The 15,169-nt window shown below is 37.7% G+C and overlaps 1 protein-coding gene across 4 annotated transcripts; it reads right to left on the bottom strand.

Moving 5' to 3' along the window:
• Positions 795 to 5,016, bottom strand: LOC109822284 (protein ENHANCED DISEASE RESISTANCE 2-like). Of its 4 annotated transcripts, none has more exons than XR_002242070.1 (3): positions 2,212 to 4,770; positions 1,699 to 1,773; positions 795 to 1,162 (listed from the first exon to the last, which is right to left on the bottom strand). XR_002242070.1 is itself a non-coding variant. In XM_020388461.1 (3 exons), coding segments are annotated over exons 2-3 (978 nt in total). In that variant the 5' UTR covers positions 3,189 to 4,144; positions 4,784 to 5,016; the 3' UTR covers positions 1,531 to 1,772. The 4 variants fall into 4 exon arrangements, 3 of the variants coding, with proteins under 3 accessions (XP_020244050.1, XP_020244051.1, XP_020244049.1); XM_020388461.1 differs by lacking the exon at positions 795 to 1,162 and adding an exon at positions 4,784 to 5,016 and having other exon boundaries at positions 1,531 to 1,773; positions 2,212 to 4,144; XM_020388462.1 differs by lacking the exon at positions 795 to 1,162 and adding an exon at positions 4,784 to 5,016 and having other exon boundaries at positions 1,531 to 1,773; positions 2,212 to 3,204.

Genomic DNA, 15,169 nt, shown 5'->3' with positions numbered 1-15,169 from the left:
CTCGTATCTTGGCGTAGCAAGAAGCAAGATGTGGTGGCTAGGTCTACAGCTGAGGCCGAGTACAGAGCTATGGCAGTTAGTCTGTGCGAGTTGATGTGGGTAAAAAACATATTATCTGAGCTGCGCTTGTTTAGAAGAGACTCCTTACAACTTTGGTGTGATAACAAATCGGCAATTAATATTGCAAATAATCCAGTTCAGCATGATCGCACCAAACATGTGGAGATTGATCGGTTCTTTATCAAGGAGCAACTGAATAGAGGAGTTCTGACTTTGAGCTATGTGAAATCAGAAGAGCAGTTAGCTGATTGTTTAACAAAAGGATTAGGTTCTAGAGAGTATGATATCTTTTGTAACAAGATGGGGATGATTGATATCTATCGCCCATCTTGAGGGGGGGTGTTGAGTTATTTAGATACTAAGTGAATTAGTCAATGTTGTAAGGACCTAGATGTAAGAATGCATGAATATAAAAGAGGGGCCTCTCAATGAGAGAAACTAACCCTAATCTTTCTACAAATTATATAAATCATGTCATGCTAATTAACTTGATCGGTGATGGATAATAATAATTTTTCAGGAGCAACCATGTTCACTATTGAAAACTAGCATATTTGGGAAGAATGTTATATGTTGAATAATTCGGCTGAAAGCTCTTGTTGAATCCAGCTTTACACACAAAAATACTAGGATTGAAGAGAAATTATCCAGTGGGAACTGATCTTGACATCAATATGCATCCAAAGAATTATGAGCTGAATTACGCACAAGAGTACAACGGCCTGGGAGGAAGTATCCATTGAGAATGGTTCGTGACATTAAATACGCAACCCAAAGGATTATGAAGATAATTACACACGAAAGTACGAGGACTGAAGTAGTAAAAATTTGTTCTAAATTATACGCTTCCCTCAGCTCATGATCTCTTATCAACTATAATTATTAACATATATGCGGACAAATTCATAATAGGTGCTTTTCTCATCAGCGCAAGCATTCAGGGTAACTAATCTGATCAGAACCAAGTAGGAACGGCTTTGGAATTCATTTTGTCACTGTGATCCAACTTTTGATCATTACAGATTCCTGAATCCCCTGCGTATATCAACCAAGCAACCAACAAAAAAGGGAAGAGAAAAGGCTGCATTTGCATTGTTAAGATCTAGAAACAAAGAAAATGCCACTGTCAAAAATAGTCATAGAGCACATGCATAAAGAATTATACATGTTCGTACGTGGTTTAGCATAAATAAGCAATGCAGAAGATCCTATACCCCAAAAAAACATAACCCTGGAAACATCAAAGTCCTTCTAAGGACGTAAAGAGAATCAGGGGTTTTTTAAATTGATAATTAGGAACCATTCTCATAGAATAAATAAGTGGATAGCATCAGATTTCAAAGCTAGCGTTAAATAAAATTGTAACAGGCATTCAGAAACTAAAACATTCTTTAGAACCACCTTATGAAATTAGACATTATGAAAAATAAAGAGGATTATGAGACTAAATACCCCGAATAGGCCAATAAAGATATAAGGTGCAAGTAATTGAACGGCAAAGGCAATTATACAATATGGAGAAAAACAATTTACAGAATATTTACTCTATGGTGGATTCGTTAAAGATACAGGATTTGAATAATTGAATGATCAAATGCATCTAATCTTGACGACAACAATTTACAAGAGGTTACCCACTCTGGACTCTGGCGTCTGGACAATGTGATGCTATGAATGGATCTCCTTAAGAATTTGAAGTCATAACCAAAGAATCTGCAAACACACAATAAAAAGAATTAGTATATCGTAGGAGATTTATACAAATTGTAAGAGAAATAAAAACGAGTGATAGGAAAATTTTGGGTTAATTGCAGATAGACCCCTTGTACTATCGCCAAATTGAGCTTACTACCCATATAGTTCTACTGTTGCAGATAAACACCCTGGTTGAGTTTTATTGTTGCTGATAGATCCCCTGAGCGAAAATCTCATGTTGCAGATAGGCCCCCTGAAAAGGGTCCAAAGATTTTTCACTCAGTGGTCTATCTCCAACAATAGAACTACAAGGGTAATAAGATCAATTTGGCGATAGTACAGGGGGGCCTTTTCCACAATTAACCCTAGAAGTTAGAGTTTATTCACATGGATCTCAACGAAGAACTAAAAACAATTAGGTGTCATTACATATAGATTTAACACTACAGAACTTACCAGTATCTGTATGCATGTTCATTGCCATCTTCATGCTTAAGGGTAACATCAGTGGGTTTGAATACATTTTCATCTTCAACATCAAGGGTATCATTTATGTGTTCTACTGAACCATCTTGATTACCTCGATGTAGCAAATGAGTGAAGCGACCAAGTGATCTCCACAAACTAGGTTGAGATGATTGCATGTCCGAAAAATTCTCTTCAGCTGGCATCTCGTACTCAGAAGCTGAATCTGGCGTAAGTTCTGAAAACCTAACAGCTCCAAGAATTCTTTCTGGAAGCTCAGCCTCTGTCTGGCTCTCAATGAGAAATGCTAGATCCACTGTAAGGGATGTGATATAACCAAATGCCAAGTGAACAATTGCATTAGCAATCACAGAGGAAGCAATATCCACATCAACCTCAATGTAGTTCAACCCAACAACATATTTACAAGCAAGAGCACGACCAAGTATGCAAATAGCCTGCTCACCAACAGCTTTTTTAACTATCCAAGGTCCCTGCACTATGTTGGCTATTAACTTGAGTCTCGAATTGCGAAATGTATCATCACCCTTTATAAATTGATCAGTCAAAGACCCATATTCAATAGGTTCAAGCCCAAAAAAGTAAGCAATGGCACTATAGTTATCCTTGCTCGGGAGTTGCAAATTAAATGCCCAAACAAAAGGCTTCTTACCCCTTGAAATTGCTTCATCGATGGCTTTCCTGACACGATGATTTGGATTATTCAAGACCTCACCGATTTTTTTAGAACCTTTAATCCAATCAAATCCAAGGGATTCCAAAAGATATTGACCACCGGGTATTTTCACCTTGTCTGAGAGATAGTTGGGGCCCCTAACCATGAATATGTCCCCAGGAGGAGTAGCCCAACCATTTGGACAGTATTCTGGTGGAAGACAAGGAACTGACCCTTCAGATCTCACTTTCTCTATCCACACATTTCCGTTCTCACTATCACGAACAGCCATGTGCTATGCACAATACCTTAACACCAAGACAGAGTATAAACATCCAGAAAGTTTCATGAAAGAAAAAGGTTAGCATTTCAGAAGAAAGGGTTTACTTTCTAACTGTTGATATATCTGTGGTACGTACTTATCCCCATTTATGCATATGCTCAAGAAGAACAGAATAGTGTACTAACTGCTTGGTTTACAACTGTTAAGTTGCTGAGAACAACAAGCTGCCAGACTTTGCTCTGCCTTTACTGCTCAAATAGCAACTGATACAAGTATTGCACCAAAAATATATGGTCATTTTAAGTTCATTTTTATATTAGTAAGTAGTTATATTCAAGTATAACTTTTGCCTATCCACGTCATATGTACGTCCTAGTTTTTTGAAGTTTTCAGCGTCTCCATGTTTGTCTTATCGTATTAGCATGCTATTTCATGTTCGTACTTGATAGTAGAACCCTCCTCCATCTGACACACAGGCATATGAAGTAAGACTTTGGCTGCGATAACTGCCAACTCATAAAGCCATTCATAAACCACTCCTGGCCACTATCTAGAACAAGCACGTGAAATACCAATACATTCCACTTAACAAAAGTGTGGCTTAGGAAATGCCTGTTCTGTTAGGAAGTGAATTACATTGACTTGCTCCTGAAAAAGTTGTTTCTGGAATATCAGCACTTGGGTTATTGAAGCTTCTGGCAGAAGGCTTGAAGGTACGTAGCCCATAATAAATAGTTGGAGGAATAACTGCTGTTAACATTTAGCTCGCCACTAGAAGCTTGAGAATCTCAAGCTACACACTCATATACCCATAACAAGCAGTTTTCAGGCCAAATGTCACACCTACTCTTTTGTAGAGACTACTGCCTGAAACAAGACACACTTTCATAAAGTTCGTAGAATCTCGACCATTATCATCATCTGTGCCGTATGGACGCCTCTATCTTTAAGTCGGATAATGCACTCTATTATACGAAATTTTCAGAATTTCCCATGTTAGCATTTTGTGCTTTTGTTGATATATCATGTGCGTGCAACACACAACATTATTAAGCCGAACATTTTTCTATCAAATTTAGGCTATAAAGCACGGATTAAATTCAATAGATTTTGAGAATATCAAGATCAATGTCATTCCTACTCAACACAACTATATTCAAGTAATAGCCTAAATAAAACTTTGATGGCCAGTTGGCGCACAATACATATCCTTTCATTTAAAATGAGATAATCCGCACTAAATTTTGAAGGCCAAATCTGTTGGTCTAATAATTGGGCAGGTAAAAAACTTATTTTATATCAAATGAATAGATATAACCTAAAGTTAATTACCCATCTCTATCTTGTGAATCCTCGCATATTTGACCTCAATAAGCAAACAAAATTTGAAATTTATGATCCTATCCAGGTTCTAATTGCACCAACTTATATGCAAATTCTCCAAGATCAAACTTTTTATATTACAAAATCACGTTAGTTAGCAACCACTGCCTTGATTATATAAAAGGAAGTGATGCAGTTTCCCTAAATTTCCTCCGAAATTACGAAATTGAGACGTAATTGATCGAAATTGAGAATAATAATTAAAGAAGAAGAACCCTAACCTGTTCGAGGAAATGCCCAAATTGAAAAGGGACCCGTCAACGAGAGCTAGGGATCTGAGGCGAGTTATTTATTTACTGAAGGAATTAGATAAAGAATTAATTTAGAGGATGACGAGGATTAATTAGCGGAGGCAAATAATTAGGAACGAGGATTTTGGGGAGGAGAGAGAAAGAAGAAGAAGGGGTTACTACGGCACGGTCCTTTCTACAGGTGAAAGCAACATGAGGCGGCATTCGGTGGGGACGGTCACATTGCATTAAAGTTAAATTGCTACAAGGAACGTGAGGTAGAGGGAGCGATAAAACTTAAGTAGGAAAAGTGCTTCTAGTCCCCAACTTTATTACAAGTATCCCGCCGCCCCCTAAGATTTTTTCAACGCTTCCAAAACCCTCAAAATCAAAGTCATAATTCCATGAGCCCCAAAACACAAAACCCAAGAGTTTAAAATGTGTGAAGACCATAATATATTTCTATCTCTCTTTTTTTCATGATGTTACTGTGATGATTTGAAAGGGTTTTTTTTGGGGGGGGGATTCTAGTTCCCTCTAAATTTTTCCAACAGCGTCGACATCGGCTGCGAAACTTTCCCGGCATTCGTCATCGGCGACGAAGAAAACCGCGATCTTGAAGACAACGATGATGAGTTGCGGCCAACCCCCTTAAGTTTACATATTGTTATATTTTTTTCTAAAATCGATGACTTGATATTAAAGTAGTTATATATATTGTTGTTATTTCACCGTAATAAATTTATTGTTAAGCTTATGAATTGGTGGTGTAGGAAGGTTATGTGTTGGTTTTGAAAGTTACGAGTTGGTTGTGAAGTTTACGAGTTAGTTACCAAGGGTACGTGTTAGTTGTGAAGGTTACGAATTGGTTATGAAAAGATTATGAGTTGGGTGTGAAGGATACGAGTTGATTGTGAAGATTACGCGTTGGTTGTCAAGGTTACGCGTTGGTTGTCAATGATACGAGTTGGTTGTGAAGATTACGTGTTGGATGTGAAGGTTACGCATTGGTTGTGAAGGTTACACGTTGGTTGTCATGGTTACGAGTTGGTTGTGAAGGTTATGCGTTGATTATGAATGTTACGAGTTGGTTGTGAATGTTACGTTGGTTGCGAAGGTTAAAAGTTTGTTGTGAAGATTTCGAGTTGTGAAGGTTACGAGTCAGTTGTGAACCTTGGTAATGAGTTGATTGTGATTGTTGTTAACTAACCTTCACAACCAACTCGTAGCCTTCACAACCCACTCGTGACCTTCACGACCAACACGTATCCTTCACAACCAACTCGTAACCTTGACAACCAACGCGTAACCTTCACAACCAACTCGTATCCTTTACAACCAACTCGTATCCTTGACAACCAACTCGTATCCTTGACAACCAACAGATAACCTTAACAACTAATGTGTAACCTTCACAATCAACTCGTAACATTCACACCCAACTCATAATCTTTTCATAACCAACTTGTATCATTCACAACCAACATGTACGTTTGGCAACTAACTCTTAAAGTTCACAACCAACTCGTAACATTCAAAACCAACACGTAACTTTCCTTTACAACCAACTCGTAACCATCACAACCAACTCATAACCTTCAAAACCAACCCGTAACCGTCACAACCAACTCATAACCTTCAAAACTAACCCGTAACCGTCACAACCAACTCATAACTTTCACAACCGGCGTGTAACCTTCACAACCGGCGTGTAACCTTCACAACCAACACGTATCCTTCACAACCAACTCGTAACCTTGACAACAGACGTGTAACCTTCACAACCAACTCGTAACTTTCATAACCAACTCGTAACCATCATACCCAATTCGTAACATTTTACAACCAACTCGTAACCTTCACAACCAACACGTGTAAAAAGTAACTTTAATAACCTAAGTTTCACTGAAATACCATAAACATTTAGGCTATGTTTGGCAACTAACTCGTAAACTTCACAACCAACTCGTAACCTTCAAAACCAACACGTAACCTTCTTTCACTACCAACTCATAAGCTTAACAACAAACTTATTATAGTGAAATAACAACAATTTATAACTACTTTAATCTTAAGTCATCGATTTCAAAAAAAAGTTATAACAATATGTAAACTTAAGGGGGTTGGTGACGCAACTCGTAATCACCGTCTTCAAGATTACAGTTTTCTTCATCGTCAATGACGAACGCCGGGAAAGTTTCACTGCCAATGTCAAGCCCGTTGGAAAATTTTGAAGGGAACTAGAATCCCCCCCCCCCCCCCCCCACCCCCCCCCCACCACCACAAAAAAAAACTCATTTTAAATCATCACAGTAACATCATGAAAAAGAGAGATCACGGTAACATCATGAAAGAGAGAGAGAGAGAGAGAGAGAGAGAGAGAGAGAGAGAGAGAGAGTATTATAGAGAAAGAAAGGATATTATGGTCTTTACATGTTTTAAACTCTTGGTTTTTATGTTTTGGGAGCTCATGGAACTATGACTTTGCTTTTGGGAGTTTTGGGAGCATTAAAAAAGTATTGGGGGTGGGTGGAATACATGTAAGGAAGTTGGGGGCTAGAAGCAATTTTCCCAAATTTAATTTACCTTTGATAGAGGTTTTAGTGAGGTAGGTAGATTGAGAGCAAGAAATGGTGAAGACACCGCAAAATAAACTAAAAAATTAGATAAAAAAGAATCCCTCTAAATTGGGAGGAAAAAAGAGGAGAGATAAAATAAACTATATTTCCCCTCCTCTCCTCTCCATCCAAACTTAAAAGGCTTAAAAGGGATATCTACATATCCACCTCATTTCACCTCTCCTCACTTCATCTTCACTCGTCAAAAACTCTGCCAAACCTAAATGCGCATCCAAATAATGTCAACCATTGGATCATGGCATGAATTCTTAAAATCTAATAATCTAGATTAACATCATTTAAGTGCACATTTAATGTCATGGACTTAAGTGCATTTGCTACTTCTCCAACAAGAACTAACAAGGGAATGAAGACACGTTTAGAAAGCTAATTGGATGGGTGATACATGCTCTTGAGTCAAAAATAATTACTTTTATCCATGTAAATTAATTCTTAATCTTGTCATCTTTTTTTTCCCTACTACAAATATTTAGTTCTTTTGACTAAGAGATGGTCGATTGGAGCTAAACCCCACTTTAAAGGTGTTATACATATAAATTTAAAATGAAAAGATAGTTTTTTGTATAATGACCCTATTTTAAGGTGGTTTTCTAGGAAAAAAACTAAAGATTTTCCAACTTTAGTATGATTTGCATACGGATAAGATTTCTTTTCCTACCACCCGCGGGTGGGACTCTCGGTCAGCAACACCATGGGGGAGGATTCGCTCCCTAGGCCTTCGTGCCCTGCTGGTTGGGAGTTCGAATCCCCGTAGCCGCATTCACCTGGTCTCCTTTGGTTTAAGGGTGGGGATGGAGACCCGGGGTTTTACCCTGTTGGTAGGCCAGCCTGGTAGATTGGGGTCCGGTTAGGTCGTCTTGGTCCACACACTGCTTGCCCTATGCAAGTGGGTCACATTGGTCCTGGCACGTGGGGATGAGCCCCCTAAGAATAATTGGGCGAAGTTCCTTGCAGTTGTGGGGGGATCGGGGGAACTCGATCTGTGGTCTCCGCCAGACCCAAAAGTGGGGCGCTGGAGTGCTAACCGGGGTTCCCTCGTTACCAAAAAAAAAAAATCTTTTCCTAAATATATTAGCTTGGCTATTTATTATCTATGATTAGAGGGTGTTTAGAAGAGCTTATTTTTTGTCAAACTAATAATCTAGCTTTTTCAAATCTAACTATTTGGTGGATCATTAACCAGTTGACTTTTGAAAAGCTAGTTTATAAGCTCATATAAATAATCTACCCATTTAACTTTAATAAAATCATCAAAGACCTCCCAGACACCCTCTTAATAGGGATGCGATGCATTTTTTTTTTAAATGTAAGTTACAATATGTTACTTGGCAACGGTTAAAAAAACTTTCGTGAAATTTTAATTTTTGTAAAAAAATTATAAGAAAATATGTTTACTCGTCAAAGTATTGGAACCATCACTGTAAAGCAACTAATGGCATGAGAATAAAAGAAAGAAACAAGATGGGCTTCTCCAATCAATTATTTATTCCAAACATAGTCAGCCCAAATCATCTTGTCCTTGATGGTCCTTAATTTCTTTAATCTTAAAACATGGGCCTAGAAAGCTAATGGGTTTCCTTCTGTATTTAAAGTTGGAATGGGTTGAAGGAATCCAAAAACTCGTATATATAATTTAGAAATAGAAATAGAAATAGAAAAACTGTAAAACTAGGAACAATGTGCAACTCCGTTCAAGATATTGATTTAGCTAATGTTTACGAGTTTATAACTGATATATACAGATTCAAATTGGATATGGATATGGATTCCTAACGATGCAATATCGATCCAGTAAATATTTATACATACTAGTACATAATTTTGGGAGATCGTTTAAAAACCAATGATTTCTCTCATAATAAATATATCTTTGAACGGACAAACTTATAAATATATTATCTAAATCTAACTCTTTTATCATGAAAAGCGCGGCCTGCGCGCTACAGGTTAAAATTACGGCGTACAGCCAATACTATATTAATGTGACACGTCACGCCTCCTTCGCTTTACAACTCTGAAATAATATTAAGCAAAAAAAAAAACTCAGGCGGATTATTATAAAACGGGGGAACACCGTTCCACTAGCTCAGTTGTTTTCAATATATGATTTCTCTTTTGTTGAGTAAAGTTTACAATGATTGTTAGGGCTTAAGTTTCCTAAAACCCCCCATATAACAATAATCAAATGAGGGAGTGATCATCAAATTCTCTTTAAAAAAAAAAAGCAGTACAATCTCACGATAAACTAAAGTATGATAAGAGTTGACGCCACCAACACGAACATGAGACACCTTTTCCCCATTGAGGATCTTTCCAAATATATATGTTAGCTAATGCTTTTCCAACTTGTTAGTGAGTTCAAAGCATGCTTAAGTGGAAAGAGTTGGGATATATCATTATATACCTCCCCATAAAAGAAAAGAAAGTAAAAAGCCTATCATTTTGCCATCACATCAACGCTTGTCATTGAATCTTAAGCTCTTGGATTCTTTCACCCCCCTCATTCCCATTTCCTCTCCAAAAATAAGTTAGAAACCTACCAAAACAAAACTAACTCCTTTCTCATCATCATCATCATGTATTTTTCCCACCAAGAAATGACTCTTGGTTGTTCCTCAGCTATCTACATCAACAATATAAGGGTTGTGTTTTCTAATAACGATAGGAGGAGTCGTGTTACACTCACGACCCACCTTAATATATCATGTGCATCTTGATAATTAAAACACTTAGCTTTCGGTCTTGTCAAAAATACCGTCCTATGGTTACATGTTGCACATGATTAGATTGACAACCTAGAATAGCACAAGCATTTCAATGTGAGCTTCTCTTGTAGAGTTTAGTTTGAACCAGCATTAGAATAGTACAGTCTGTCACGCTTTAATCTAATTAAGCTGTTGTGGGTTGTGAAAATTAAAGCTCTAGATTCAAATTCACTCTCTCTTTTTGTAGGATCACATTTAGGCCGCTTTATCCTAACCCGTTATTATCCCGAGTTTTAACGGCCTAATTATATATACATTAGGGAGAGTGAAAATGAAGTGAACCGACAAGTAGTCTTAGGGCGTGTTAATTTGGATTTCGACGGGGTTAAGGAAAGTTAAGGGAAACTAGGTGAGAGAAGAGAAGGGAAGGGAAGAGAGTTCCCTTCCCCTTGGTTACACCCCAATTTGAGGGTAACAGATTTTATACTATTAAGGGGTGGACTAAGAAGAACTAGGGCGAATAACTTCACCTCCTAAATGTTCCCAAACAAGGTGAATGGTTCCCCTAACTTCCCTTCTCCCTTATTCCCCTCAATCCAAACAAGCCCACCAAAACTTGATCAAACTGGACATGAGCCTAGTCCATATATACATCCAAGCAACAAAAACAAACACTGCTAGCGTTAGCCCATTTTTGTCTCTTGCTAAACCCCAAAATTCGTTGCATTTATGATCCCAACTGGTGCTTATTAATTGTTTACCATGTTCCTACACCAAGAGAACTTTAAAAGGACAGATAATTATAAGCAAATTGCAAGTAGCGAGAAAATGACTTCCATGGTTACAACTTCCAAATTACAGCTGTATCTTTCTTCACATCACCGAAATCTTTTCCTCAACTTGTAACCAAAAGGAGACTAATGTAACTTTCTTCTTAATTGTTTTTTTCCATTTTACCATCACTTTATTAATTAGTTAATGAGGCCTTTGGCTATTCAGTTGTGATAAGCTAGCTTAATTGATTGGAGCCCAAGTTGATGAGCTTGCTTAATTTTAAGCTCAGTTGAGTAACATTTCTTTAATTTGTTTATGGCATCAATCTAGTTCTAATGATAAAGACATTACCATTCCTACAGAAATAAAGTAATAAGCTATTGATCACTAGTTGGACTAACATAATCATAAGCTACCACTTGTTCCCTTTTTCTTTTTTGCTTGTTGTGTTGGGTTAAGCTACTGGTTGTTCTTTATTCCCAGATGATGTTTGCCACAATTAAGTTGGATAGGTAGGAGGCAATTATTCACTTTGGTTAAAAGGTATCATTACTTTAAACCATGGGTGAATATTGTCACGTTATTTGGTAACTCAACCCAAACCTTAAAAGAATAATATAACATAACTATGTGTAATAAAATTAGAGGGTGAGCCTTGGACAAGATTGTTGCCTTGTGACTTTAAAGCCACAGATTCGTATTCTGAAAATAGTCTCTTAAAAAACGAGGATAAATTAAGATGTGTACATTTGACCCTTCTCAGAATCAGCAATAGTGGAAGCCCCATGCACTAGTCCTCTCTAGTTAATAAAATTTGATAAGTCTTTCATAAACAAAAACTTAAGCTTAACATGATTTGAGAGCTGAAATTTGACATATTGAAATCATCATGTACAAGTCTAACCAAAATATTCTCTCAAAAACCTAAAAAATAAAAAGAAAATCGGACAAAAAATATTGGTATCTAATACTCTCAGCATCATTCTTGTACGTATGGGCAACTTGAGATTTGAGTATGAGAGTCTCCATCTTGGAGTTCAACCTCAAGGCAGTCATTGTCTTTGAATTATTTTGGTCAAATATTGCGGAAATGGGGTTCACTTGCTTCCTAAAGAATACTTTCACTTGTGATTTTTCCCCCTTTTAAAAGTGACTAGTTAGTAATTTGTAACAACGTGACATAGCCAAACTAATAAGAATTAAACATAAAATAAAATTTTTAGTTTGATTTTTAATTTTATGACTCGATCTTATAAGAACCTAACTCTTCATTTATCACTGAGTCTACTCTCATCTTGCTTCATCATTAATGCAAAATATACATCTATCTAAAACGCAATATATAGCATCCATGCATGATGGAACTTCACCACCCTCAAAATATTGCAAAATTAACGTCATAAAATTTAATTTTTTTCCCCTATAATAAATTTGTTATGATCTGTTAAAGGAGAGAGAGAGAGAGAGAGAGTCTTGGGGGTAAATTTCCCTTAGATTGGGTGAGGTGTGTTCTCATAACCAATATGGGACTAAACCCACTACTAACACATACAATAATATCAACAACCCCCCCCCTCCTCCCCTCCAACTCATGTTGGATCAAACAAAGTGAGTTTGCGTACAAGAAACTGGAACCAATGAATAGATAAGGCCTTCGTGAAGAAATATGCACGCTCATCGGCGGATGATACATGAGGAAGTTGAATTGATTTGTCCTTGATAACTTGTTGACGAGCAAAATGAGTGTCGATCTCAATGTGTTTGGTCCTCTCATGAAATACTAGATTATTAGCAATCTGGATGGCACTCTTATTATCACAGTAGAGAGAAGTAGGAGTCGGAACAGAAATACTGAAATCACTGAGAAGACGACGAAGATGAATAATCTCTTTAGCTGTTGTGGACATTGCACGATACTCTACCTCGGGTGCTGAAAATGGCAATAACATCTTGTTTCTTACTCCGCCAGAAAATAAGGGAATCACTAAGAAATATACAATAACTTATGGTAGATTTCCTGGTAGTTGGATCACCAACCCAATCAGCATCAGAATATGCACGAAGCTCTAAATCGGATGTAGCAGGAAACAAAAGAGAGTGAGTGCTAGTGCCTCGGAGATACCAAAGAATCCGTAATAATGCAGCATAGTATATAGAATGTTGGACATTAACAAATTGACTGACAATACCAATAACATGAGAGATATCTGGTCGAGAGATGCACAAATAGACCAACTGACTAACAAGATATCGGTATCGGGTAGGATCAGATAGAGGCTCACCATCAGTAGAGCAAAGTTTGACATTCTGTTAAAGTGGAGTATCGACAGTTACATCGTCATTTAGCTCAGCACGAGCTAGAATATCCGAGAGATACTTCTGTTGAGACAGTAGTACTCCCCGCGGGCCCTAAGAAATTTTTAGATTAAGAAAATAACAAAGAGATCCAAGATGCTTCATGTGGAACTGTTGTTGCAATTTAGATTTTACGTATTATATACCAACAACATCATCACTTGTAATGATCATATCATCTACATAAATGAGTAAAAAAACTCTACCACATGATGTAGTGCTAACAAACAGAGAAGTGTCATGATGACTTTCCATAAAGCATGCCTTGAGGACTGTTTGGTGAAAAAATTATAGTAAATAAAATGATAAATTTAATTTGTATTCTCTCGATCTTAATTACAATTTGAATTCTGATTACAAAAGAGAAAAGAATTGATCTGAATTCTCCCCTTTGTTTAAGTCTAAGTTCTTCACGGTAGCGATGAGATGCCTCCCTCGAATGCTCGTGTTGAGTTTGCTTCTCGTTAATGATCCGAACGTCTTGTTTCACTAGAATGGTATCTTCTCCTCACGATTTGACATTGTGGAGGACTTACGTGACAAGTTTAAAACTCTGAATGAGTTGATAACTCAGAGCGAGTTTAAACTCTTGTAAAAGAGTTGACTGATCTTAACCGTAATTGGTTAGACAAGCCAAGCATGAAGATAGCCCCAAGAATCTGTTACCGAAAATATGATCCGAAGAAGCCGATCTCTAGATCTCCAAAATTCTCAAAAATCCAAAGATATCCCCCCTCCTCCTCTCCGATCCGAACTAAGCTGATCTTTCAGCTATTTATAGGCGATTAAGGGGTGTAACCGCCCCTAAAATCGCTCCTTTGTGGGGCTAATGGGATGTAACCGCCCCTTAAATCACTCTTGAGTGGAGTTGTGATCCATTTAGATCGTGGAAAACAGTTTTAAAATTGTTCAGCTCGTGTTTGAACGAGTTAAATGCAAAATCCATGTTCTGACGTGAATTCTGCGTCCAAACGCAGCATCTGAAAGCTGCGTTTGCAACAATCTGAAAACTATATTTGCAGCAATTTGGAAGCTGCATTGACAGCTTGTTGGAAGCTATGTTGGCAGCTTGGAAGCTGCGTTTGCAGCAATTTAGAAGCTGCGTTTACAGCAATTTGGAAGCTGCATTGGCAGCTTATTGGAAGCTGCGTTGGCAGCTTTCGGAGGCTGCGTTTGCGGCCGAACATGAGCTGCGTTGGCAGCTGGATCTGAGCTGCGTTTGCAGCATTTGGAGTTGAATGTGAGCTTCATTTGCACTGCGTCAGTGGCTGTGAACGCAGTACATCTTGATGTTGGTACGCGAGGAGGACTTCCGTATCTTGGTTTGAAAAGACCGTCAATTTGTAGTCTTTTTCTGTCAGAACGTTGAAAAGATCGTCATTTTATAACATTTGCTTTAGCTCTTTGATATGTGAGAGTCATCAGATTGTAACTCCCGATGTTGATTATGAAGGCTGTTAATTAGAGCTTTCATCAGTTGTTATGAAGATCGTCAGGTTATAACCTTCATCGATGAAAGTCTTTAAATTATAGCCTTTTGGAAGCCGTCAAATTGTAACTTCCATCATTGGTATTTAATGGGGATCAGCTATCTGCAATGATTTTTAGACAGCCTACAAGGACGACATCGCAAATACACTCAAACCAAGCGTGGGTGTTTGTGGGAAATTTTGTAATAAAAAGAATATAAGGAAAGAATTGCGTTCGATTTTATTCTCTCTAACTGATTAGAAAACGAAGATGTACAACTCTCTCAACTCTCGATTACAATTTGGATTCCTAGTTACAAAAGAGAAGAGAATGATCTGGATTCTCTCCCCTTTGTTTAATTCTGGGTTCTTCACGGTAGCGATGAGATGCCTGCCGTCGAATGCTTGCGTCGAGTTTGCTTTCTCGTTGACGAT

The sequence above is a fragment of the Asparagus officinalis genome, chromosome 8, assembly GCF_001876935.1.
Source record: "Asparagus officinalis chromosome 8, Aspof.V1, whole genome shotgun sequence".
Lineage (NCBI taxonomy): Eukaryota > Viridiplantae > Streptophyta > Magnoliopsida > Asparagales > Asparagaceae > Asparagus > Asparagus officinalis.
Note: the sequence above shows the minus strand (reverse complement) of the source record. Positions and strands in the feature narration are given on the sequence as shown.

Bases quoted from the DNA above. Each gene is read 5' to 3' on its own strand.
- LOC109822284 (XM_020388461.1), bottom strand. From the start codon at position 3,188: ATGGCTGTTCGTGATAGTGAGAACGGAAATGTGTGGATAGAGAAAGTG.